At 45.5% G+C, this 25,241-nt stretch overlaps 2 protein-coding genes across 7 annotated transcripts in view; both read right to left on the bottom strand.

Moving 5' to 3' along the window:
• The window catches only part of PLAAT3 (phospholipase A and acyltransferase 3), a 29,334-nt gene extending 12,581 nt beyond the window's left edge, over positions 1 to 16,753 (bottom strand). The window contains exons 1-3 of one of the 4 annotated variants that reach the window (XM_008708937.2): positions 16,599 to 16,753; positions 16,085 to 16,162; positions 621 to 723 (exon numbers count right to left, since the gene is read on the bottom strand). In XM_008708937.2, coding sequence (XP_008707159.1) covers positions 621 to 723; positions 16,085 to 16,099 — 118 coding nt within the window. In that variant the 5' untranslated portion in view covers positions 16,100 to 16,162; positions 16,599 to 16,753. Of the gene's footprint in view, positions 1 to 620; positions 724 to 16,084; positions 16,163 to 16,380 lie in introns of all 4 variants that reach the window. The other 3 variants (XM_008708938.2, XM_008708939.2, XM_008708940.2) reach the window with 3 other exon arrangements.
• A 3,376-nt stretch (positions 16,754 to 20,129) lies between these two features.
• Positions 20,130 to 25,241, bottom strand: part of ATL3 (atlastin GTPase 3) — a 56,341-nt gene continuing 51,229 nt past the window's right edge. For all 3 annotated transcript variants that reach the window (XM_040639279.1, XM_040639278.1, XM_040639280.1), the window contains one exon: positions 20,130 to 24,515. In XM_040639279.1, coding sequence (XP_040495213.1) covers positions 24,429 to 24,515 — 87 coding nt within the window. In that variant the 3' untranslated portion in view covers positions 20,130 to 24,428. The remainder of the gene's footprint in view (positions 24,516 to 25,241) is intronic.

Genomic DNA, 25,241 nt, shown 5'->3' on the forward strand with positions numbered 1-25,241 from the left:
GGTTGTCTCTAGGGAAGAGGACAGGGTGCTGAAGAGGCATGGGGGAGCCTCGTAGGGGAGTGGAAAGGTTCTAGATCTTGATCTGGGACACTGTCACATGGATGGAGACTTTTTTTTTTATACACTTTACTATATTTGTGCACTCTACCGTATTTATGTTATACCTCAGTTTAAGTAACAGGTTGAAGAAAAGGGGTGGGGGAATTCTCACAACGATTCCCCTAAGGAAGCACTCTTAGCCTCAGTTTTACAGATCAGGAAACCAAAACCGGAGAGTAGAAACTGGATTCGTCACCAAGCCTGCAGCCCAAAACCTCATGCTCTCTCAGGGAATTTTACACTGAAGAATTGAATATGTTTTATAAAAACCCATAGTATTTAAAACCGTAAAAACAGAGCCATCCCCTTAGAAGCCCACCTCAGCCCCTGTAGGGAACCCCTAGGGTTCCAAGGAGCAGAGTTTGATAACCACTTCCCCACACCAACCTGCCTCCTTGCAGCACTCAGGAACCAACCACTGGTCGGGGATCAATGAGAGAGCTGGGGTCACCTGTTACCCACAGCTGCCCCATGTCCCTCTCCTCCCAGACCCAGCACAGCAGAGGCCCTCGGCACCTTACTTGGGGGGGCCAGGTGGACCACGTATCCATCACCAACGTAGATGGCCCAGTGTCTGTAGAAAGGGCGGAAAATCTCAATCAGGTCTCCAACTTTGGGCTCTGGCTGCAAAACCAAGAACAAGGCTGTTAGAGGTGGTACAAGTGAGACCTGGGGTCCCTTGCCAGAGGCCGTCAAATTGGGAGGGTGTCTCCCAGACATTCCCCAACCCGGCCTAGGGCCTGACCAAGAATTGGCACGTCTCTGGCCATAATGTCCTCCTGCTGCTCATCCCGACGATGAGTTGCTGTGTGTGTGCACGAGTAAGTGTGAGTATGTGAATAAAGGAGAATTCTTTCTCCCGTACACTACACTCACACCAACACTTCTGACACCAGATATGTGGTTTTTTCCACACCAAGCAATCCAGTCCTCAGTGGAAATGGGCTGGATATCCTGCAGTTTATCTCAATTCTGACACTAACTGCCCAGAGTTAACGCAGACCCCAAGGGTGAAGGGCTCAGTCCCACCAGACTTCCCCCCCCCAAATTCAGCTGCCAGTCGCACGTCCAGATTGTCCCCTGTGCTTCTGACTTACTAGCTATAAATCAGGGGTTTCCAGCACCCCCTCCTCAGGTTCTATAATTTGCTAGAATGGCTCACAGAATTCAGGAAAACAGTTTACTTACTAGATTACCAGCTTGTCATAAAGAATACAACTCGGGAACAGCCAGATTGGGGGGGAGGGCAAGGTATGGGGCGGGGGGGGGGGCACAGCTGCCACGCCCTCTCCTCGGGCCAGTCTCCCCACACCTCCATGTGTTCACCAGCCCAGAAGCTCCCAGAGGCTCCCTTACACAGGCAGGACTGATTAAATCATTGGTCCTTAAGGATTAACTCACCCTCCAGCCTCTCACCCCTCCCAGGAGGTTGGAGGTGGGTCTGAAATGTCCAGCCCTCTAATCAGGTGGGCTCCTCATCACCTCATTAGCATAAACTCAGGGTGGGGATGAAGGGGGTTTGTGATGAATAACAAAAGACTCTCTTCTCTTATCATTCAGGAAATTACAAGGGTTGTGGAAGCCCAGTGCTGGGAATTGGGTACAAAAACCAAAACTATATTTCTTTTTTTTTTAAGATTTTATTTATTTATTTGACAGACAGCCAGTGAGAGAGGGAACACAAGCAGGGGGAGTGGGAGAGGAAGAAGCAGGCTGCCCGCGGAGCAGGGAGCCTGACGTGGGGCTCGATCCCAGGACTCTGGGATCACGCCCTGAGCCGAAGGCAGACGCTTAACAACTGCGCCACCCAGGCGCCCCCAAAACTATATTTCTTATTGCTTCACAAGGAGTGTGTGTAGGGGTGAGTGTCTATGGGGGTGGGGAGTGGCTCAGAGCCCTGCCCTGCTGGGGAGCAGGGAGTGTGGAGCAGAGCTGGAGAAAACCTCGAGAGGTTCAAGGTTACTTCACTCAGCATTGCTGAGGTGCCAAGGACCAACACTGTGCTGAGTGCTGGGGGTGGGGGCACTCGATTTGAACCAGAATCGGGGGATGACAAGCTTCTCTGGTCCAAGCCAATCTTCAATCTCTTTAGTGAGCAAGTAAACTATTCCTTTTGAACACCTAGAGAAGGATCGCCTCTGTCCTTTGCCCGAGTCTTCAGCAAGTGAAGACTAGGGAGGGAGACGTGGCCTGCTTGCTCTTCATGGGCAGACCCGTAGGGATTTGCCCACATTCCATCACCAAGCTCCATGGACCTGACTGAGAGATTCCATCGAGGACACATGGGGAGGACTCACCTCTGCGTGGCCTCCCTTTGGATAAAAAACAAAGGACAGGGACGCCTGGGTAGCTCAGTCGGTTAAGCAGCTGCCTTCAGCTCAGGTCATGATCCCAGGGTCCTGGGATCGAGCCCCACATAGGGCTCCTTGCTCAATGGAGAGCCTGCTTCTCCCTCTCCCTCTGCTGCTCCCCCTGCTTGTGCGCACTCTCTCTCTCTTGCTGTCTCTGTCCAATAAATAAATAAGTACATAAAATCTTCTTAAGTAAATAAATAAATAAAACAAAGGACAGTGGGAATAGCCAATCACAAACTCCACAAGGCTTATGAAGCAAAGTCAATGGCAGTTCATTTCTATTTATACAAACATTAAAACTGCAAATACATATGGCAGGAAAAAAATCTTTTCACAGAAATGTTATGGATAAATCATGTTCTCTTATGCAGTAATTGTAATTAGTCTGAAAAAAAGAAGGCACCCAGACCTTACTGAGAACCTATTCCAGAACAACGGACAATGGTTGCAATTTATGAATCCTGCTTGTTTTCCAGAATAAAAGAAAAAATATATTGTTCGGTAAGAATTAGGGGGCCTTCAGAAATCCCCAAAAGGGATTTTAACTGGGGTGGGGGGTTTCCACGAATAAGCAAGGACATAAAGACAAGGCAGGGATCCCGGCCTCGGGAAGGCTACCGATTGAACAGGAGACAGTGTGAACATAGTAATATGATGTCAAGACATGAGCAGTCAGTGGGTACATGGACACAAGCAGCTCCCTGTGTTCCAGACAAATACCAAGGAAAGGTGGCCTGCACATAGAAAGATGCCTGAAAAAAAAATTTTTTATTACCATGACAAAAATATCTACAAAGAAATTCAGACCTTATCACCATAAACACCACAAGTTAATGGAGCAGCCGATGCATGGTTCTGAGTAGAAGAAGCCATACCCAAAAAGCAACACAATGTGGTATCCCATTTATGTTCCATTCCAGAAAAGGCATCACTATAGGACAGAAAGTGATCAGTGATTGCCAGGGGCTAGGAGTGAGGAGGGGAGCTGACAACAAAGGGGCAGGAGGGAATTGGAGGGCAACTAAACTTTCTGCACTGTTCTGTGTCTGATGGCGGTGACAGTTATGCAATTGTATGCGTTGATGAAAACTCATAGAAACAAATACTAATGGGGCACCTGGCTGGCTCAGTCAGTGGAGTGAGCGACTCTTGATTTCAGGGTTCTGAGTTCGAGCCCCATGCTAGGTGTAGAGATTGCTAAAACAAACAAATTTTTTTAAGTTAAATTATTTTTCAAAAAAGAAATGAACACTAAAAGGAATAAATTAGACCTCAGTTTTTTTAAGCACAAAAAATTTTTAATGTATTTAAATTCTTTTTAATTTTGGGGCGCCTAAGTGGCTGTCGGTTAAGCATCTGCCTTCAGTTGGGTCATGATCTCAGGGTCCTGAGATCTGCCCTGTCTCCTCCATGTCATTCTCTCTCTTGCTCTCAAATAAATAAATAAAATCTCTGAAGATATCTGAGAGCAAGAGAAAGAGAGCACAAGCAGGGGGAGCTGCAGAGGGAGAGGGAGAAGCAGGCTCCCCACTGAGCAGGGAGCCTGATGTGGGGCTTGATCCCAGGACCCTGGGATCATGACCTGAGCCGAAGGCAGATACTTAACTGACTGAGCCCCCTAGGGGCCCCTAGAAATTTTAAAATTTTAATAGATATCTATAGTTTGAAAGAAAAAAATTTTGATTTTTAAAATACACAATCAAATTGCCTGCCCCTTGTAAGGGCAAAGGTACCTATTTCCAAATATGCACAAGGTCAAAACATAATACCAAGGACACTTTTTAAAAATGAAATGAAAGGGGGTGCCTGGGTGGCTCAGATGGTTAAGCATCTACCTTCAGCTCAAGTCATGATCTCCAGGTCCTGGGATCAAGCCAACACTGGGCTTCCAGCTCAGCGGGGAGTCTGCCTCTGCCTCTCCCTCTGCCTCTCCCCCCTGCTCATGCTCTCCATCTCTGCCTCTCTCTCTCAAATGAATAAATAAAATCTTAAAAAAAAAAAATGAAGTGAAAGGTGGTAGACTCATCTGGGGAGCCCTGCCCACTAGTTTCTAACTAATGCAAGGACTCGATGCTCACATGGCAACAGGGATAATCTTTTAGATTCAGAGCTAAGTGGAAAAATGAGCATGAGCTCTGCAAAGCAACACCACTTATATAAATTAAAGATACACACACGCAAACCAATGATACACATCTTAGAAGAACCATAACTGAAAACATCATTTTAAAAAAACAAGAAGAACAGAAGCATATGGACTAAAGAACACACATTAAACACATCAGGATGCTGGCCGCTGGGAAGAGGGAGCAAGGCATGATGATGTCAGGGACCCAAAAAAACCCAAACCAAAAACCTGCAAGAGAGGGGGTCTCGTAGGGACCAGCGAGGACAGGGTGCCATGAACTAAGAATATGAATGACGTCACCCTCTATCATAAACTCAATGATACACAGGAGCCAACTCAGCTGAATCAACCCGTAGAACTCCAGGAACCAGGTTATAAAATTAGAAGTATGAGAACCACAGTCCAGGTGCCAAATTGGTGCCTCTGCTTATTTTCGTATGCAAGCAAAGAACGGTTTTTACATTTTGAAAATGGTTGGGGGAGAGTCAAAAGAAGAAGGATGTTCTGTGACACATGAAATTATATGAGATTCAAACTTCATCGTCCACAAAGCGGCCACGCCCCATTCATTTACATTTGTCCTGAGCGGCTTTCTCTTCTACAGCCGATGAGTTGGGCGGTTGCACTGGAGACCGTGTGACCTGCAAACCCCGAAATCTTCCACTGTCTGGCCCTTTACAGAAACAGCTTGCCAGCTCCTGCTATAAAAGGATCGACAGTGATGCCTCCCTCACTCAGCGTGATCCACAGTCCTAGGGAGGGATTCCTTGCTAGGTGGTTCTTCCTCTTGGAAGAAGGGGGCCAGCAGGAGGCCCCAGGAAGAGAGCTCCCTCTCCAGGGCAGGGCTCAGGGGACCCCCAGCCCGCACAGTAACCAGGGCTCGACTACGCAACACAGGCGCTAACAATGGCAAAGCTGAGACTCTGTGCCCATGAGATTTCAGAACAAAAAGTCTTTATCCTTCCCACAAAAGCAGGGTTACAAAGAACGGCTTAACAACTATTTTCCTTAGCAAGCAAACTGAGGAACAATTTCTGGCCCCTGAAATTATTGGAAAAACAACCTTAAATAACCATTTATAAGAACCAGTTAAACAAATGATCCTGCATTCATATGTACATATGTACGTACAGCCGTTAGAGAAGACAAGGTGGATTTTTGTGAGCAGACATGGAACTGGTTGAAAGAAGCACGTTGAAAAACATTATTATCCCATTTTTGCTTAAAATACGTTTTAAAAAATTAAAAAATAAAAATAAAGTACATTTTTTATACGTTTATAAACGAAATGTACTATACACTATGCATGATCTGAGGAAAAAACAGCAAACTATTGTATATTATATACAGTGAGGGTTTGGGATTCAGACTTTTACATTTTATATTATTTTGTTTGTTTTTCTTACCAATATGAGTTATTTCTATAATAAAAACTTTTTAAGATTTTTAGATGGAGAGAAAGAGTCCCTCATGTTGATGAGCTTGAAGTTTTTTGTCTTCTTTATTTTTTTGAAATAGTTTCTAAGGACTTATTTATTTTAGAGTGAGAGTGAGAGCGAGCCTGCCGGTGAGGGGGAGGGGCAGAGGGAGAGAGAGAGAGAATCGCAAGCAGGCTCCGCGCTCACAGGGCTCAGTCTCAGGACTCTGAGATCATGACCTGAGCCAAAACCAAGAGCCAGTTGCTTTACCAACTAAGCCATCCAGGAGCCCCAAGATTGAAGTTTCTTCATTGGAAAAGGTGGATATTAACTGTCACCAAAACCTCTTGAAAACATCTTCCACCTGGAACCTGTAAATATGACCATGTTAATGATGCTTAAGAATGAGTAACATTTAAATGTAAGATATAAAATCATAAAAAAATATAGATGCATATATATCAGATTTTTTTTTTTTTTTGGACAGAGAGAGAGACAGCCAGCGAGAGAGGGAACACAAGCAGGGGGAGTGGGAGAGGAAGAAGCAGGCTCATAGCAGAAAAGCCTGATGTGGGACTCGATCCCGTAACGCTGGGATCACACCCTGAGCCAAAGGCAGACGCTTAACCGCTGTGCCACCCAGGCGCCTCATATGTATCAGATCTTAGAATAAAGACACTTGAAGGATAAAAGCCAAAGAAAAAGGCACAAAGGAAAAGAGCAAAAGGTTTTCCAATTTAAAAAATGGTAAAGGTCTTACTATTAGAAGTTTCTATCATTGCCTGTTATGTTCATACTCCCTTTTAAGAGAAAATGATTGCCTGCAGTCCCAGCTGCCTAGATAGCCATCATATTTTATACCCTGTGACCACTGCCTCCCACTTCAGCCAGCTGGACCTGAAGAAGGCAAGCAGGTCTCATCCTATGATCCTCCATATGTGTCCTTAAACTAAAACTAAACTAAAGCTAAAACTCAAACTTCTTTACTTGAGCTGGCTTACGTGGGTTGCTTGTTACTTATAGCCAAATGAGCCAAACGTTCTATGCGTTGGAAAAAAACAAAACACCACAAGCTATCATGATCAACTGGAAGAAAAATGACAGAAAGACAGTTAATATTTTTAATATATAAAAAAATTTACGAATCAATAAAAAAGATGTAAATACCAAAATAGAAAAAAGTGGACAAAGGGCATGATAAATAATTTTAAAAAAAGAAATACATTTGACCACTGATATAAGTAAACATATCCTACCTCACTAGCAAGCAAGTAAATGCAAATTAAAAACCGGTTTTGGGGGGAAATCAAAATACTAATATCAAATATAAGAAAAGATAAAGGTAAATACATACCATCATTCATTGTTGATGGTAATAAAAATCAGTATAGCTTTTCTGAAGGGCAGTTTGGCAATTTGTATCACTAACCTTAAAAATATTCATACTCTTTACCCAATTTCTATTTATAGACCAGATCTTAAGGAAATAATCTGAAATGCCCACAAAAGACGCCCATCAAAAAGTGACATTTAATGGCAAAACATTAGATACCTAAAAATCTTACATAAAAAGGTTATTTTACTCTTGCCATATTTATATAGTAGCATACTATATGTTATGTTTTAAAGTTTTATTTTAAAAGAGTACTTAATGGCAATAAATGCCCATTACATAACGGTTAATGAAAAAGCTTTATACAAAACAGTATATTTTTTAACTTTGTTTAAATAAAGAAAAGCTGTGGAAATACACCAAGATGTAAGTAGTGTTCATTACCAGATGATGACATTTTGGGGTATTAATTTCCTTTTCAATTCTTTTCTAGTTTTTCGAAATGTTTAAATACACATATATTCATTTTAGAATCACATACACACACACACACCCCTGACAAACATCAGTGTGTTCAATTTGGGGTAATCTATACAATTACTACTATGTAACAAAATGAACACACACGACAAAAAGACTAGAAAGATATACACCAACGTCTTCACGGAGAATCCCTCTGGGTGCTGGGGCTAGGGGTGGTTTCTGGAACTATTTTGCTCCCTTCTCTTTTTCTGTATTTTCCAGTTTTCCTGCAATGAGCGTTTTTAAGTTCATAATAGCATGCTTCCCAGCATTTTATTATGAAAAATTTTCAAACATCCAAAGTCTCAAGCGTTCAAAGCTGAAAGCATTGTTTATTGACCATCTGTATACCCAGCCACCTAGATGCTACTCTTATGTTACTGCATTTGCTTTATCCTATGTCCACCTACTCATTCCACCTGTCGAGTATCTTTAAACTCTTCTTTTTTTTTTAAGATTTATTTATTTATTTATTTATTTATTTATTTAAGAGAGAGAGAGAGACAGCCAGCGAGAGAGGGAACACAAGCAGGAGGAGTGGGAGAGGAAGAAGCAGGCTCATAGCGGAGGAGCCTGATGTGGGGCTCGATCCCATAACGCCGGGATCACGCCCTGAGCCGAAGGCAGACGCTTAATGACTGAGCCACCCAGGCACCCCTTAAACTCTTCTTTTAAACGCCTATGATCAGTGTTCTGTGAAAAGCAGAGGTTAAGCACTGAGGGAGTCCAGGACAATGACAATGGCAATAATGCTGTGTGATGTGCTCTAACTCAGCTCTAGAACCCACTGGGTTCCTGACTCCGAGCCTGCAGGCTTTATTCCCAGCTGTGGTTCTCGGACGCAAGCCTGTGCACAGATTACAGGAGAGGGGCTTGCTGGCATGCTGGCAGAATCACCGTGCATTTTTAACAAATACTCTACCCCTACTCCACCCCAGGGCAGTGGTGCAAGGGGCCAATGACACCCCTTGAGAACCCATTCACCTTGAGGATGCCCACGTCTGCCTGGGAGGGACAAGGAACTCGTTCATCTGCTCATTCACACAACGGATGCTCCCACAGAGCCAGACGCCAGCCACCAACCCAGGCAACTGTGCTGTGTCTGGGACAAAGTGAAGATGCCTGCCTTCATGGGCTTTTGTTCAGTACCAGGGAGAGAGACAGAAATTTTTTAGTTTATTTTGAGCCTTAGTAAATAAGTAAATCATCTAGAATATTAGAAGAGATACCAAATTAAAAGAAAGAAAGAAAGAAAGAAAGAAAGAAAGAAAGAAAGAAAGAAAGAAAGAAAGAAAGAAAGAAGGAAAGAAGGAAAGAAAGAAAAGGTAGAGCAGTGTTAAAGGAGCTGGAGGGGCCAGGTGGAGGCAGAGACTGCAATATTAAGTGAGGGGTCAGGGAAGGCAGGCTGCCGGCCCTGCAGACATCTGGAACATCCAGGCAAGGGTAACAGCCTGAGCAATGGCCCCAGGTAGGGGCATGGTTGAGGAGCAGCCGGGAGGCCAGTGTGGCTGGAGTGGAGGTGGTGAAGGAAGAGAGGTGTTGAATGCAGGATGGAGAGTGGTGTTAACGGCTCAACCGAGACGAGGCAGTGGGGGTGACAAGTAACAGGTTCTGGATTTTTAGGAAGGTCAAACCAACAGGATTTGCAGATAGAATGAGGTGGGGCATGAAGGAAAGTGGAGTCAAAGATCACCCCAGGGTTTCTGGCCAGAGCAAGTGGGAGGCAGGACGAGCAGGCTGTGGACAGAGCAGGCTAGGAAGGAGCATGCGCTTCTGCCTGGGGCGCTGGGCTGAACCAGCTTCCAGGTAGCCAAGTGGAGAGGCCAGGGAGGCAGCTGAATCCGGGCCTCTGAAGGTCAGGAGTGCGCTCTAGGGTGAGGGTCACTGGTGGCCTTTATGAGCACAGCTCCTATCAGAGTTGGAGGCCAAATTCCAGCTGAGTGGACGTAAGAGAGGAAGAGGAAAGGAGCCGCAGATGATGCTAGAAAAAGCAGGGGCGCCTGGGTGGCACAGCGGTTAGGCATCTGCCTTCGGCTCAGGGTGTGATCCTGGCGTTCTGGGATTGAGCCCCACATCAGGCTCCTCCGCTAGGAGCCTGCTTCTTCCTCTCCCACTCCCCCTGCTTGTGTTCCCTCTCTTGCTGGCTGTCTCTGCCAAATAAATAAATAAAATCTTAAAAAAAAAAAAAAAGAAAAAAGAAAGAAAAAAGAAAAAGCAGCACCTGAGATTTTTGTTGAAGTCCTGAAAGGTGAGAAGGACTGTGTATGTGGTGTAGACAGAATTCAAACCCGAATCCAACACTCTTAACCCTTACATCCTCCAGCAATCAGAGAATATGGTGGGGAGGGAGTGGCCTTAAGGGGGTGATAGAGAGGGAAGCAGGGGTGCAGGGCAGACTGAAGCAGAAACATAGCTGTGAGGGGATTGCCCGGTGCCCGTGGGGGCATTTTTTTTAAAGCTTCTGGGTGGTTCTACCGTGCAGCCCAGAGTGAGAACCAGAGGAGAGAGTACCTGAGGGGAGAGAGCTGTGAGCCTGAATGTCAGGCTGAGATGAGCAGACACCTTATTTTGCAGGCAGGGAAACTGACACTAAGGGCGATGACGTCACTTACCCAGGGTCAGCCTGAAAGTGGCAAAGAGGCAGCTGGAACCCCAGCCTCTTCCCCAACCGCAGGGAGAAAGGAGGCAGCCGAGCCCTCCAGCAGATGACTCCACCTGCAGCCCCTGCACAGCCGCCCACATTCACCCCTGCAGCTCCAATCCAGTGTGAGACACTTGGCTGTGGGTCCGGGACAGGACAAGAGACCACAGCGACAGCACTTGCAGAAGAAGTTTCAACCCAAGCGGTGAAACAAAACGAAAAGAATGTGTCTCTTGGGGCACCTGGCTGGCTCAGTCAGTGGAGTGTGCTACTCCAGGGTTGTGAGTTCGAGCCCCGTGTTAGGTGTGGAGACTACTTTAAAAAAAGCAAATAAATATACTGTATGGTGACTAACATAATACAAAATTATTATTTTAAAAAAAGCAAATGAAATAGATATTTTAAAAAAGAATGTTTTTCTTTAATTCAAGGCCACTACAGAAGTGCTCTGATTTGCACACATTAGGCCTCATTTAGCCTCATTGGTCAGAGCTTTGAGATTTTGTTTTTTTAATAAAATATTTCAGATTACAAAAAAGTACAGAAAGTAGGCTACTGAGCATGACTCATAAGCATGTCTAAATCCAGATGGATTTCGTTTTCAGAAAAAGCATACTGATTACAGCCTTGGGGCTCCAGAGCCAGACAGCCTGGGTTCAAATTTAGGCTCTGCTACTTCCTAACTGGACAGCCTTGGACAAGTTACCCAACTTCTCCCAGCCTCAGTTTCCCCAGCTGTAAAATGGGAATAGCTCATGGGGTTGTCCTGAGGATCAAGTATGTTAATACCTATAAAACACTGAGCAAATACTGCCTGGCACACTGGAAGACTTCTGTAAACAGCAGTTTTTGCTGCCACTTCCTCGGGTGTGTTTTCATTATGTTTGATTTGGAAAGTTCTCAGTTCCAGGACCAGCTGGAGATGCTGGGGAGGTTGTGAAACCCAGCCCAAGAGCAGGTTCTCCTTGTTCCCCAAACCACATGCTCTGGCAAGTGTGGGAATTCTGATCTCAGCCCCTTCATTCCTGATGCTCTGGGGAACTCCTGGAAAATTATAAGAAAGACCGAAGTCCAGCGTGGGTGCTGAGAGGGGCGTTTCCAGCAAACAGCTGGGAGTTTGGTACCAAGTTTCAAGGAAGAGAAGAAACCTGTGAGGGGCTGGGCGCCAATCCCGTGTATCCGAGGCTGTGTTTTCAGAAGGAGAGCCCACGTCCAGCCAAGATTCAGCCCCTCTCTGCCCTACTGCTGTGTGACCTTCAGGAATCACTGAACATCTCTGAGCTTCTCTGGTACAATGGGGCCATACAGACCCATCCAGCAGAGTTTGTGTGAGGAATAAATGAGATCATGGGGCAAAAGCTGTAAAACCAAGTACCTGTGAGGGGGTTGAGACCCTGGACCCCGAGCTGGGTGGGTGCAGGAGGCATGACCGGGAGGCCTGACTGCCCACACTCCCCAGCCTCAGCCCCAGAGAGAAGGTAGAGGAGGGGCTGGACTGACGCATCACCTCTTTCCTTGCCAGCTGCTGGGAGAGGAACAGTGGCAGCTCCAGTGGGTACCAGGTCCAGCCCCTATGTCCCCAAAGGTCATGAGGATCCTTGAAAAAGGAGGCAACACTTATGGGGCCTCCCAGGCTCCTGACCTCCAGGCCCAAGGCCATGCTGTGGATGAGTCCGGCCTCACTCTACATGAATTAGGACTGCCTCCTAATTCGTCTGGAAACCACCGCCACCACCACCAGCCACCACGCACACACGAGTTATCTGGGATTCTTAACAGCTGCCCTATTTTACAGGTCAGGAAACCGCTCAGAGATGGGGAGAACCTCGCCCACGTTCTCAGACCTCTCCAAGAAGCAGTGCCAGGATTCCACTATAGGTTTTCCTGAATCCAAGGGCAAAATTCTTTCCACGGTACCAAGTAGTTGGCACAAAGGTCCTGACTTCTGATAACACCCCGCGTGGCAAGCGTTGCCTCTACATCACGGTTCTCCAGGCCAGCAATGCCCTTGGTTATTCACTGGCAAACTCCTATTCATCCCTCAAGAGGACGCTCCAGCAAAGAGCGCTGCCGCTGCTTCCACGGGCCACGGCCCGGTTTTATCCGAAGGCTGTAAATGTTGAGCTGAGCCCATGGGGAGGAGTGGTCAGTGATCGCCCACCAGCTACACCGAGCAGCCGGTCTGGCACGTACAGTGCTTCCAGCAGAGGTTTGCGACCTCCAGGGCTGTGACCTTCCTTCTGAAGCCCCTCCCTGCTACGGCCCCTCCAGAATGTGGATGAATCCCTGTGGGGCCTGGAGCTCGGTTGCTACTTGAGAAGGTCCTCTTCTCTTCCCTCCCCTGAAGCTCCTTAACAAGCCCTGCAGAGAGCTGTCAGAACATCAGGCACACTTAGAGGCTCACGAAGTTGTGCTAAGGGAGCCCAGAGCCAGAGGTCAGAGCAGGCCCATCAGTTTCCTCATACTGAGACAGAGCAAGGACTGGACTCAGGTCCCTTCAACCCTGACCATGAAATCCAGGACTCCTTGGGGGCCTCTGTAAGCGGACAAAAAAAAAAAAAAAAGCTAAACTCTGTGCCTCTTGAGGAACCTCACTGAAGGGACGATGTTTACTGCAAAGACCGGCCAAGACCAGACCAAACCGGTCTGCACCAAGATGGACCCCAGCGCTGAACTCTCACAGACTTGTCTTCTCATTAGAATACTCAAAATCACGCCCAGGAACGGAGACTTAACATGCTAATCAGACATGTGACACATGGAGAAGCATGATCTTTACGTGCGCAGGTGCGAATAATCCACTACGTGCTTCGTCGGCACCCTTTTCCCACCTAAGTTTCTTTTAAAAACTCTCCTTGACCTCTCCTCCAGGGAGTCAGCCGGAGGATTCTTTCCTTCCTGCTGCCTCCCTTGCGCTCGAGCACAAGCCCCGGTAAAGCCATGCCTGGAACTCCCGGTGGGCCTCTTACCGATTTCTCTTGTTTAGAGAACCCAAGGGCCCAGTTCAGTACCACTACCCGGGAGCCTCAGTTTCCCTCTGGATATCCGCTTCCCCAGCAGCTAGCCACAGATTTAAGGACGGCAGGGCTGGAGACACGGAGGCAAAGCCTCCTGGCCTGCTCGTTCTAAGCAAATTTGGAACACGGACAGGAGAGAAATGGTCAGCTCGGGCACTGACCTGTGCCAGGAGAAACTAAAAGAGAACTGGATCCCTTTCACCCAGAACTAGCCTCATTCTAAAGCAATGGATTAAATAAGTATCAGTGCCCACTATCACTCAACCATTTTCTCTGATTCTTCTCAGAAGAAGGAAAACTTGGCAGAATTTTGCCAAATAAGATAAAAACTTAGGATGAATTCTCTGGTGACGATGTTTTAGTGAAAATGTTTCACATGTGGAGATATTTAAAAGCCACTAGATTGATTTTTTTTTTAAGATTTTATTTATTTATTCGACAGAGATAAAGACAGCCAGCAAGAGAGGGAACACAAGCAGGGGGAGTGGGAGAGGAAGAAGCAGGCTCATAGCGGAGGAGCCTGATGTGGGGCTCGATCCCAGAACTCCGGGATCACGCCCTGAGCCGAAGGCAGACGCTTAACCGCTGTGCCACCCAGGCGCCCTGGATTTTTTTTTTTTTTTTTAAGACATAGGCAGCATTGCAATTTCTGGAATTGATTCTGAAATGTGATTTTTATGAATCTCTGACAACCCTCTTCTAATGTTTAAGACTTTGCCTTGTTGAGTATCTGTGGTTTCATGTAGAAGAGCTTTCGAAATTAAAATTAATAAAAAGCTCTCTTCAGTCAGCTGTAAGCAAAGACAGATGGACAAATTGAGCTCAGCTGAATACGGAACATGAGCGTGCAAAGATCGATCTTGACAAAGTCACAGACAACTTTCCCGAAGTTGCAAAACAGAAACTGTCATGTTGCTATTATTCATGATTGTGACCAACCTACATGCAAGAGTAAACTTTCTTTCAAAAGTACGTTCATGCAATTAAAAAAAATTTTTTAAGATTTTATTTTTAAGCAATCTCTACACCCAACATGGGGCTCAAACCCACGATGCTGAGATTAAGAGTTACAGGCTCTGGGGCGCCTGGGTGGCACAGGGGTTAAGCGTCTGCCTTCGGCTCAGGGCGTGATCCCGGCATTATGGGATCGAGCCCCACATCAGGCTCCTCCGCTAGGAGCCTGCTTCTTCCTCTCCCACTCCCCCTGCTTGTGTTCCCTCTCTCACTGGCTGTCTCTATCTCTGTCGAATAAATAAATAAAATCTTTAAAAAAAAAAAAAAAAGTTACAGGCTCTGCTGACTGAGCCAGCCAGGTGCCCTGAATTTAAAGCTCCTAAGCTATTACTTTTTCCTATTTTTTTCCATTAATATTTACCTTATTTTTCTTTCTTTCTTTTTTTTTTTTTTTTTTTTTACTTTTGCACTGGTATGATTTCATATACAAACCTCAATAAAAGAAAATTTTCTCTGTTTCTTTTCTGGATATTATTGCTATCTGTTTCATGATTATTACTGAAAACAGTGTTGTCAGATAAAGGAGAGGGATGTTTAAAATGACCACTCAAGGGGCGCCTGGGTGGCACAGCGGTTAAGCGTCTGCCTTCGGCTCAGGGAGTGATCCCGGTGTTATGGGATCGAGCCCCACATCAGGCTCCTCCGCTATGAGCCTGCTTCTTCCTCTCCCACTCCCCCTGCTGTGTTCCCTCTCTCGCTGGCTGTCTCTATCTCTGTCAGATAAATAAATACAATCTTTAAAAATAAATAAATAAATAAATAAAAATAAAATAAAATGACCACTCAAGCTATCATATACGCCAGGTCCGCCCTGATGCCGGTCCCCGTGGCATCTTTTCGTGGGCTGAAATAATAATAACAGTGAATCGCAGTTGAGCACTTACTATGTGTGGGAAGCACTATTCTGAGCACGTCCTATGTATTAAGTCATATAATCTTCACTCTGGGGAGCGGAGTGGATTTGGGACACAAAGTGCTCAGAACAGAGCCCCGCACGCTTGTGCCATGGCCACGAGCTGGACAGGAACACAACCTCAGGTGGGTCTACATCAGCCGCCAGTGCCCTGAATCTCTCCGTCGCAGGTTCTGCTAGGTTGAAAGGAAGCATTTGCTAAGCCCCTTTATGATTTCTGAACCACATCACAGATTAGAAAAAGGAAAAGTGAAAACCTACAAATTGCTGGCAGGGCTGGCCATGGGGTGAGACAGCCGAGGCCAGAAAAGCCCACAGAAAAAGGTCAGACCGAAGCAGGGCCTGGGGCAGCAAGTCCAGCCCCAGATATCTGGCCCCAGGAGCCAGTCCCCTTGCTGCCTCCCTTTTCCTGTAGGTCCTGCCTGCCCGTGCTTCCCACGCAAGGGCAAATACTGAGACATCTGGACCAGGAGCAGGCTAACCCACATCCGACACCTGATGCCCAGCGGCTGTGGGAAGTGTGCCCCACCCCCACCCCCACCTCCAGGATCCTCACTCCCCGGTACTAACTCAGGCTCCAGGACGAGTCCCCAGTAAAACACAGCCACCGCCCCAATCCCCGCCCCCGCCCCGCCCCTCACTTACGATGGACGCCCGCATCTTTATTCGTGCTGTGGACCCTCGATTTCAGGCTGGACTTCGGTATATCCGCTCTGTAAAGGCCTGAGGCAGGGGGAGCAGGGATTCATTATGTCATTAATAGGGAACAGCGTTTCCAGGACCCCGGGGTACCGTGCATTCTAGCAAGGAGACCGTGCGCGGTTCTCCTCTGACCCTTCCCAGGATCACCACCTCACTCTTCGAGGTCCTGGCTGGCCCCCTCCCTGCCCCTGAACTTGGCTGTCAACTGATGAATCCCTTGAAGGGCAGGGGAGGCTCACCAGACACCTGAGAGGCGGCGGCGCCGCCGGGGGAGGACGATCAGTGTCGCCTGCCCATGGTGGCGCTCCCGGCCTGCAGGTGCTGGCCGGGCAGCCCCCTAACTTCTTTACGCCCGCCTCACCCAACTTCTCCGTCTCCCATGCAGCCGTCCGGGCCCGGAGAGCCACCCCGGGCACCTCACCGTTCCTTAAGTTCCGGGAAGGACTGCTCCACCCACCTCTGGAACTTGGAGGCAGCGCGCCGCCAGCGGACCGGGGCTAATGGCCGCAGAGGCTCCAGCCAGCGTAAGGTCACCCGGCTCCTCCCCGCGCGGCTGACTAATGAGAGCCTCGCAGAGCTCCCTGCCAGGCGACAGGGACAGCCTGCTCCAGCCTCTGGGGCAGACAGGCCAGGATGCCTCCCACTCGCCGCCACTCCCCACGCCCTCCTCCACCCAGAGGCCCCCCTGAACCCAGTCCCAGCGCCACCTCCTCCTGGCCGATTCCACACAGGAGCTTGGGGCCGCCCAATATTGAAGGCCATCTTGTATTATACTCCATTGTATACACCATGCTGGAGCGTAATCAATGTTATCTCCTCCATTCGAGTGGGCTTACAGTTTAAAACTATATTAAATTTGAAAGCCATGTGAAGGCTTTCAGAGGTCTGGCAGAAAGAAAGCCCTTTTAACTATTGGGTCTTAAGCCATCAGATACCCCCCAAACCTGGCCCACAGCACAAATTCTGTGAATGAATGACCAGACATAGGCCCTTCCTGGCACCTGGCTCGGCTGGACTGTGACTCCCAAAGAGTCATCTCTGTTCGTCTCTCTTCTCCCTCACTCCCAGCCAGGCCTGAGCCTTGCAGTCGAGATGCTTGGGCCACATCCTGGCCCGATCACTTGCTGGCTCTCTCTCTGAGCCTCAGTCTAGTCACCTCTTAAATGGGAGTGATGATGATACTGGACAACATACAAGATCCCATGTAAAAATACATTCCCTGAAGGGAGAGCCACAAATGAAATGATGCTTATAAAGTACTGAGCCTGATGTGTGTGTGGCTCGTGGTAAATCCTCACCAGGATATGTTGGCTGTTAACATGAGGAAAAACCCATGATCATCACACTTCATTCACTAGCTTCCCAACAGGAGAGTCAGAGGCAATGCAAATTCATACCAGAACTTTATGGGCAGTGCTACTCACCCAACAAATCGTTTTGCATATTAAGCAAGGGACTATCTGTAAAGCAGTCCAGATGCAAGGTGGAGGGGTTGGGGTTTGAGAACACCAGACTGACTTCTGCTTCTCCTTACTCTCTGCTTGCAGAACTGCCCAGGCATCACTTCCCTTATCTATTTTCCCTGTGCTGTGCCTGGGAAAACAGAACAAAAACCATAGTGAGGGATGAGGATGTCAGGAAAGTGATTTTCACCTTCCACACACTGCCCAAAAGAGGAGCTCGGACCCCTGGCCAAGAAGCTACCCCACAATGTTGGTACTGCCACCAGCAAGACTGTCCCTAGGCCCCCTCCCAAGTCCATCACCACTGTTTGGGTGGGAAGCCATGCCAGGATCAAACCGAGAGCTGACTCCAGAGCCTCTGGTCTTTTCTGCAACCACAGCCTTGGAGCCCTGTTCTTCTTGTGGCGGGGGAGGGGAATAGTCATTATTTGCAACGTCTCCATTCTCTGCCCTCTGAGGATGGCTCCTCCAGGAGAATCCAGTGTTTTGCGGTCTCTGAGAACGTTAAGGAGAAAATGGCTCAGGCTTATGCTGAAGGCATGAGACCTTGTGGGGATTCGGAGCAGGTGGGGTAGGAGAGGCAGCAAGGCCAGGGCAGGAGAAAGAAAGGGGTAAGGGGAGAGGGGGAAGGAGAGAGAGGGCAGGCACATTTAAAGGAGCAGAATCCATTAGGAGCATTTTGTGAGAACATCAGGTTTTCTGTTGCTTGACATTACCTCTCAAAACCTGAACACTCTTCTGGGGAAAACTCCATCAGTCAACTGAATACGGGCTTTTTTTCTTTTTCTTTTTCTTTTTTTAAGTAGGCTCTGTGCCCAACGTGGGGCTTGAACTCAAGACCCTGAGATCAAGAGTCACTGCTTGCTGAGCCAGTCAGGTGCCCCAGAACACAGGCTTTTTCACATTTATCCAAGGCTATTCTGGTGCGGCTCTGTGAATATGCCAGTTCTGACCGTTTGACCAGAAAAATCAGGTGGGTTTATGAAAGAAAAGGAAGGTGAAGTGTAACTTCCTCCTGAACCCCATTTCTGAAACCCCTCAAATCCTCCTAATGAAAACAAAGCCATACTGAGAGGCTCTGAAGAGCTTCCCCTGCATAAATGTGTGGCATAACCACCATACTTTCTTTTGAAAGAACATTCCTGAAATGTTCCAGGCTTTCTCATTCCCGTTTGTTAAATGGAGCAACAGTCCCGGGCACTGGGAACGCTGGTGGACATTTACATTTGTCTGTCCAGCAGTCTTTCACTTGGTGACTGTGTGGTTCTGGTAGACCTGCCAAGTCACGGCACCACATCACCCTGACTAGAGAGACACATGTGACCTCAGTCCAGCTATCAGGCCCCAGCCCCCAGGCTATAGCAATTGACCCTGAAGGAACATATGACCTAAGCCAGACCAATCAGAAGCCTTCTCTAAGTTGGAGCTATGTACACACACATTTTAAATAGGCAATGAGTCAAATTAAAAAAAAAAAAAAAGGCTCTTTCCCCTGGAGACACTGAAGTGGTATGATGTAAGCCTGGAACCATCTGTGCCTTACCTCCCCGTGAAGCATGGAAGAAATCCATCTGCAAAAGCAGATAATACAGCCGCCACATACTTGAGATAATAGCACTGCTGACATTTGAGTTCTTCCAGTGCCTGATGTCAGTTTTGCTCCTAGACATCCAGTTACCATAGCTTTGATTCAGCTGGAATTGAACTCATCTTTGCGAACTGATATATGGTAATCAAAGGCAAGAATGTCAATGCACTAAGGGCAAACCATAGTTTGCTTGACTTCTCCCCATCCACACACACCCACTTTCCTCACGCATCTTTCCTTCTCCCCAGCTTATGCTATTGGGGGCATCACCACTCTGATGGTAGCCCCCAAGTTTTCACAATACTCTTCATATCCTATCAATTTTTTAGTTTGCACCTTTCCTAACTATACTGTGATGAACGCAAGAGAACAGCTAGCCTGACACCTAACATGATCACCATCAGGGAGAGAGAGGGAGAGAGGGAGGGAGGGATGGATGGCTACAGACCACACCAAGTATATGTTTCAAACTAGAAACATACTATAAATCTTACAGCAGGCCAAATGTCTAGCAATTAGTCATTATTTGGGCAGTTCAATGCAACCTCTCCGCTGGCTCCAAAGGTCACCAGTGAAAGGGAAAGCTTTCCATCAGAGCTTCACTCACTCCCAAAGAGGAACCATTTAACCAGATGGGGCAACCAAATGAAAGTGCTACAAGTTCAAGGATCCTCACAAGTCCATGTTACTGCAAATAACACTGTGTTCAATTTTAAACACCACCTCCAGGTCCACGGCCTTCTCCAGCACTAAGCTAGCAAGACTGTTCAGAATGGTTTCGCAGGACAGAGAAAGGTGAGGCACCCGAACCACGTTACCACTACTTCCTTTGACATGGGCTATCCCTCCCCTTAGATATCCCATTCACTTTGCCAAGCCCAAATCTATTTCACAGACCTTCCCATATTAAAGAATGGAGAAAGAAACAAAACACAGACACGGTGCTATGATCTTTATTCAATTAAATGACCTTACAACTAAGAAACAGAAAACATGCTTTTAATAAACTAAGAGCATAATCTCATCCCATTGCACTTTTTAAAAAGTATATTAAATTTTAAAGCCGTTCAAAGGCAAGGGTCTAGGAATAAGAATTTTCAACAAATCATTTTTTAAAGAAAAGAGAAAGAAAACTTGTAGATGCTCAGGATTAATATGAACCCCTTTAAGGCTCAAGTCCATGGCAGCATTTAGCCATCTAAATTAGAAAGCTTCAGGAATCGAATGCAACGTTTCCTTGGTCAGAAGAGCACTGCATTTCAATTTTAGTTGTGTACATGAAAATTCCTTCCAAGGAAGAACATTTTCTTTTGAAATCTTTCTGCTCCTAGACCTGTTTTGAAAAGTCCCTGTTATGGGGTACTTCTGTCACTAATTTTCAAAGTTATTTTCTCCTTCCTTTTTGTTATTAATATTTATTTATGGCTTAAGGTGTTCTGTGCACGAAAGATGAGGGGTTCAAGTCACAGTGCTGAATTTTGCTTTTTAAAAGAAAAACACCTTTCAAAAAGTGGGGTTTTTTAAAATCCTAATTACACCTGTTAGTAAATAGGACACTTGTACATTCATTTTCAGAGAAGGCACTATGATATCTTAATTCAGAAAAACATCTTTAACGAGCTTAGCTAATCCTCTAGATGGACGACATCGCCCTATTACTCCGAATACAGTGAACCCTCAGGAGTAGTCCTGGTAGCAGAGCACCTATTCTGAGCCTCAGGCAGAAGCTGTCCATCCACTTGGCTCCAGACAATACTGACTGCACTCTCCCATCCCAGGCAGCATCTCTCTCACAGGCCTCTGAGCCACCACAAGACTGTCTATCAAAGCGGTGTTTCCAGGGCCATAACCCAGAGCCACGGAGGCAATCCCCAACATAAAGCTAGGAATCGGAATGGTTTTAAACAAGCCTCCCACGTACATCCTAGGCACTCTAACATAGCGGAGAGCCACTACCCAAAACATAACTACGACAGGACGTAAGGAAAACTACCTATCGCAGCAGATGGACTCTTACAATGGGCTTCACGTTTTTAAAAAATCATTACCCAAACAGTTTGTACTTTCGTGACTGAAGCTTGTTTTCATTATGCCCTATTCCTTGACTAAAATTTTGATCTAAATGTAAGCCAGAAAGATGTAGCCCACACTGGCTAACCTTGGATGGTAATCATCCTAAATCATCCTAAATTACATTTCAATAGTTCTATGGGGGAAAAAAAGGCCTATGAAGACTTCCATATAAGAGAAGAAAAAAAAAACCCTAGGAAAAAATAAAACTTTGCTGTGTTTTTTTTATCACTTTTGCCTGGGCTTAGGCCAACCTACTTATCTGTAACGCATCCATAATACATAAATACCCATCCACACTCACCCTATCCAAGACACCACTTTTCTAAGGTAAGTAAAACACTGGCTGTGACCTGCTAAGGGAACACCCTGCCAGTAACAGCGCAGTTTGTCTGTTTATTTGCCTAAAGCCTTTCATTTCACGTTAAGAGAAAAAAGAAAGAGCAGATAAAGCAAAACAATATTCACAGGCAATTCTACCAAGTACAAAGAAGGCTCCACGGAACAGACTTGTTGGTACATTGCTAAAATGGGGCATGGCTCTGCAGATGCCGACCATCACACATGGTCATTTGCCTTCATTGTACCCACAAACCAATCCAGAAAGATTACTCATGAAAGAATTGAAATTTTGATTCTATTGTTTTTACTATAAAAAGCTTACTGGATTAAAAAAAATTTTTTTTCCTGAAATGAATACTTCTCACAGAAATTCTGAAAACCTCCTTTTATACGTTAATAGGGCTGTGCCCCATATGACCGTTAGAAATGGGCAAACCATAAACGCTGTGTGAGAAGGCTGGTCAGGAGCGGCAGAGCTACACACGTCACGCCAACCCTTCCAGTGAGCACATCTAAGCAACGTCTCTGACCCACAAACTAAAGGCTGAGGGAAGTTAAGACGTACAAGACATACTTTTCAACCTGGCTATAAATCTCCCGGATTATTTAAACCCAGCAATGAGAATGCATCTCTTATTGAAACAGTTGATGTAAAACCACCAATTTACTGTAAAAGTAGAGAAAAGAAGCCAAAGAAAACTCATTAAGGATCTTCACTGAGAAAATCTTATCAACACTTTCCAGAGTCAGAATAAGTTAATAAAGACAAAAATAATAAGGCTCCCCCTGGGAATTAAACCAAATTATTTCTTTAAGATCAAAACAGAAATGAATTTGAACAGTAACTAAATTGTAAGATTTCACTAAGTCATACATTATCACATCGTTTTACTTTAAAAATTCGAATACGTTAGTATTAAGTATTGGACACGTCATCCTTTTCTCACCATTAAAAGCATCACTCTAGACAATTATTCTAAAATCTATAAATATGCCTCCACAATGCACTAAAAACTAAGTATCTCAACATCTGTAAGGCCTTTAGCGAATAAGTATGAACCTTCAGGAAGATGAGAGGCCACCTGATAATGCACCAAAATTTCAAAGAGAAGCTTTCAATCTAACAGTCAACACCAAGCATCACTGATATGCAAGTAAACAGTTTTTAGAACAAGCGGGAATTTTCCTAAAATTTAATGGCAATTGAATAAACTAGCAAGAACTTCAGGGCAAGATGGTACATAGATATGAAAAAATAACATAAAATGCTCAGAATTAATTCAAACTCATAAAAATACTTCAGTGGTGAAATGTTAAAGTAGTAAAAAGAAAATTCTTTGATAAAGAGATTACATGCTTTTCTTCTGCCTTCCGTTCAGACTTCCTCATGTGTACAGAGTCTACACTTGGGTTTTGCCTAAGCCTTCTTACCTCCCTCCCACAACAAAAATTATCTCAAGAATTAAGACTCTCATACCTGAATGTTTATATAAATACTTACAGGCAAGTTTTATGAAGTTGAAAAATCCACAATAATTCACCATTATATTATAAATCAAAGGAAAAGGCAACCAATAGATAAAATGTTTTTTTATTACCAAATCAAGGTAAATAAAAAAGATTTCTTAGTTACTTCTAGATACTGTCCATATTTGGGTGGGACTTCAGTCCTCACTAAGCCAAAGCTATTTTAAAGCTACCAGACTAGTCAAGCGAGGTTAAAGAAAGGAAGATTTGCTAAGCAAAACTGACAATTTTAGCTTTATTATTAAAAACATTAGACAGTGCCTAGGAAAACGCAAATAAATGTTTTGCATAAAGACCTGATTTACTGCGAGGCCACACGAAACAGGACAACTCAAGACAGTACTGTTTGGTAATGTCCTTCCTCCAATCCTTAATAAAGTTCTGTTCTTATGCAGAACTCTTGAAAACCAGACCTCTCAAATGACAGCCGTGGGTTACACACATACATACGTGCACATAAACCTGCAAACAGTGAACCTGAAGGCACAAGTTCCAGGGACTTATCAGAGGTCACATGGTTCATTTAAACTCAAGCTTTTTTGTTTAAAGTATCGAGCTCACTCCTTTCAGTATGAGCCCCTCTGGCTCTTCAAGGCATGTTTGCCTCTTTTCTAAAAAGAAGCTACAGGAATGAAGACAAAAATAAAATAAGAGCATGTTCCGACAAAACTGTAACCATGTCAGTAAAAGACCGTAAATTTCAGTGTATGGTGGATTTAAATAGGATGTGGTTTTTCCACACTATGTGGCAAGCAGGATTCTTTAACATTGTAAGATTTTAAAAGTGTAATGGCGTCATTTTCAGTCTTTTGTTCCGAAGCTTTTGCAAGTTTTGTAAACATTTTTAAAATAGTAAGGTATAAAAGAACAAACAGGTTTCACCCCAAAACAGCATCTTTCATGAGGTTATTCTTGATTCCCTCCCCATCATGTCTTCAAAAGCCTGAATTCAATCTGAAAAGGCACTAAGTGGCACATACACGATTTAAAACCACATCTGCAGTTTTTCCTTTAGCTTTCTCCCCCATAAAGTGCACAAAGCAGAGTAATAAGAAAATAGACGCAGGCGTGGATCTATATCAGCAAGGAAAAGAAATGCTTCCAACAGAAATGGAAGTATGTTTAAGAATTTGAAGCCACAGGAAAGGTCTGTCTATTAATTTATTACTGCTGAGTTTCAGCTCTTCCCGGGTGATCCCAGATCTGCGTTCCTCTGGACCTGGACCTGTGGCCGTGGCAGAAACCCAGAAATCAGGAGGGGCTGGCCGCATTCTCGTTGGATCCTCTTCTCAAGATGCTATTGAGCTTTTTTGTCCACAGGTGGCCTCCCAGCAACTGCATCCCTCATAGCGGCCTGAGTGGAATTACCCATATGAGAAGTAGCCTGCAAGAGTCCAGTTATTAACATGTAAGTTAATAAAACACAACACAACATCAAGAGAAAGACTTCAGATAGAAACTTTCAGAAATCTCCATCTACATCATGGGTAGGTTACCAGAAAATCGGGAAATGAAAATGCAGGTGTCGGGGGAGACTGTGGCAGCAGCTGACTCCCAAAAGAGTTAGCTAAGCCTCTGCTCTGTTACTGGGGTGGGGTGGGAAGCCAGCTTGGCTCCTCACAGCCATCTGACTTAACCGATCCGTTCCTGGTACTCAAAAAAAGAAATCAATCAGAGTCTCAAAGATCTGTACACCTGGAGATCACGTCAGTGTCAAAAACCACTGGCTCTCCGAAAGATTTCAAGCAACAGAGATGCCATCCATTAGCAGAACTCAAAACAAAAATTTCAAAGCTCCTGATTTTCAGTGAAGCAAATTAACCTTGGATGGGGGAGAATCACACAGGAATTGTGACTGAAGAGCAAGCAGTTAGAAGCTTCCCATGAGTAACACAGTATGCCTAAGTGGGAACTTCCTCGCATTAGAGGGCAGTTTTAAGGCATGGAAACAAAATATTAGGAATAAATATTAATATCCTAAGGAAGGATGATACAACGTAATACCTATCGAAAAACAAAAATGGCCAGGGAAAGTTTCTCATGCCTTCTTTCACTGTGAAACTCTTCCAAATGGAAATACTTTACAATAAAAGCACAAACATCTGTGTGT

Source organism: Ursus maritimus, unplaced genomic scaffold (genome assembly GCF_017311325.1).
Source record: "Ursus maritimus isolate PB19 unplaced genomic scaffold, ASM1731132v1 scaffold_23, whole genome shotgun sequence".
Taxonomy (NCBI): Eukaryota; Metazoa; Chordata; class Mammalia; order Carnivora; family Ursidae; genus Ursus; species Ursus maritimus.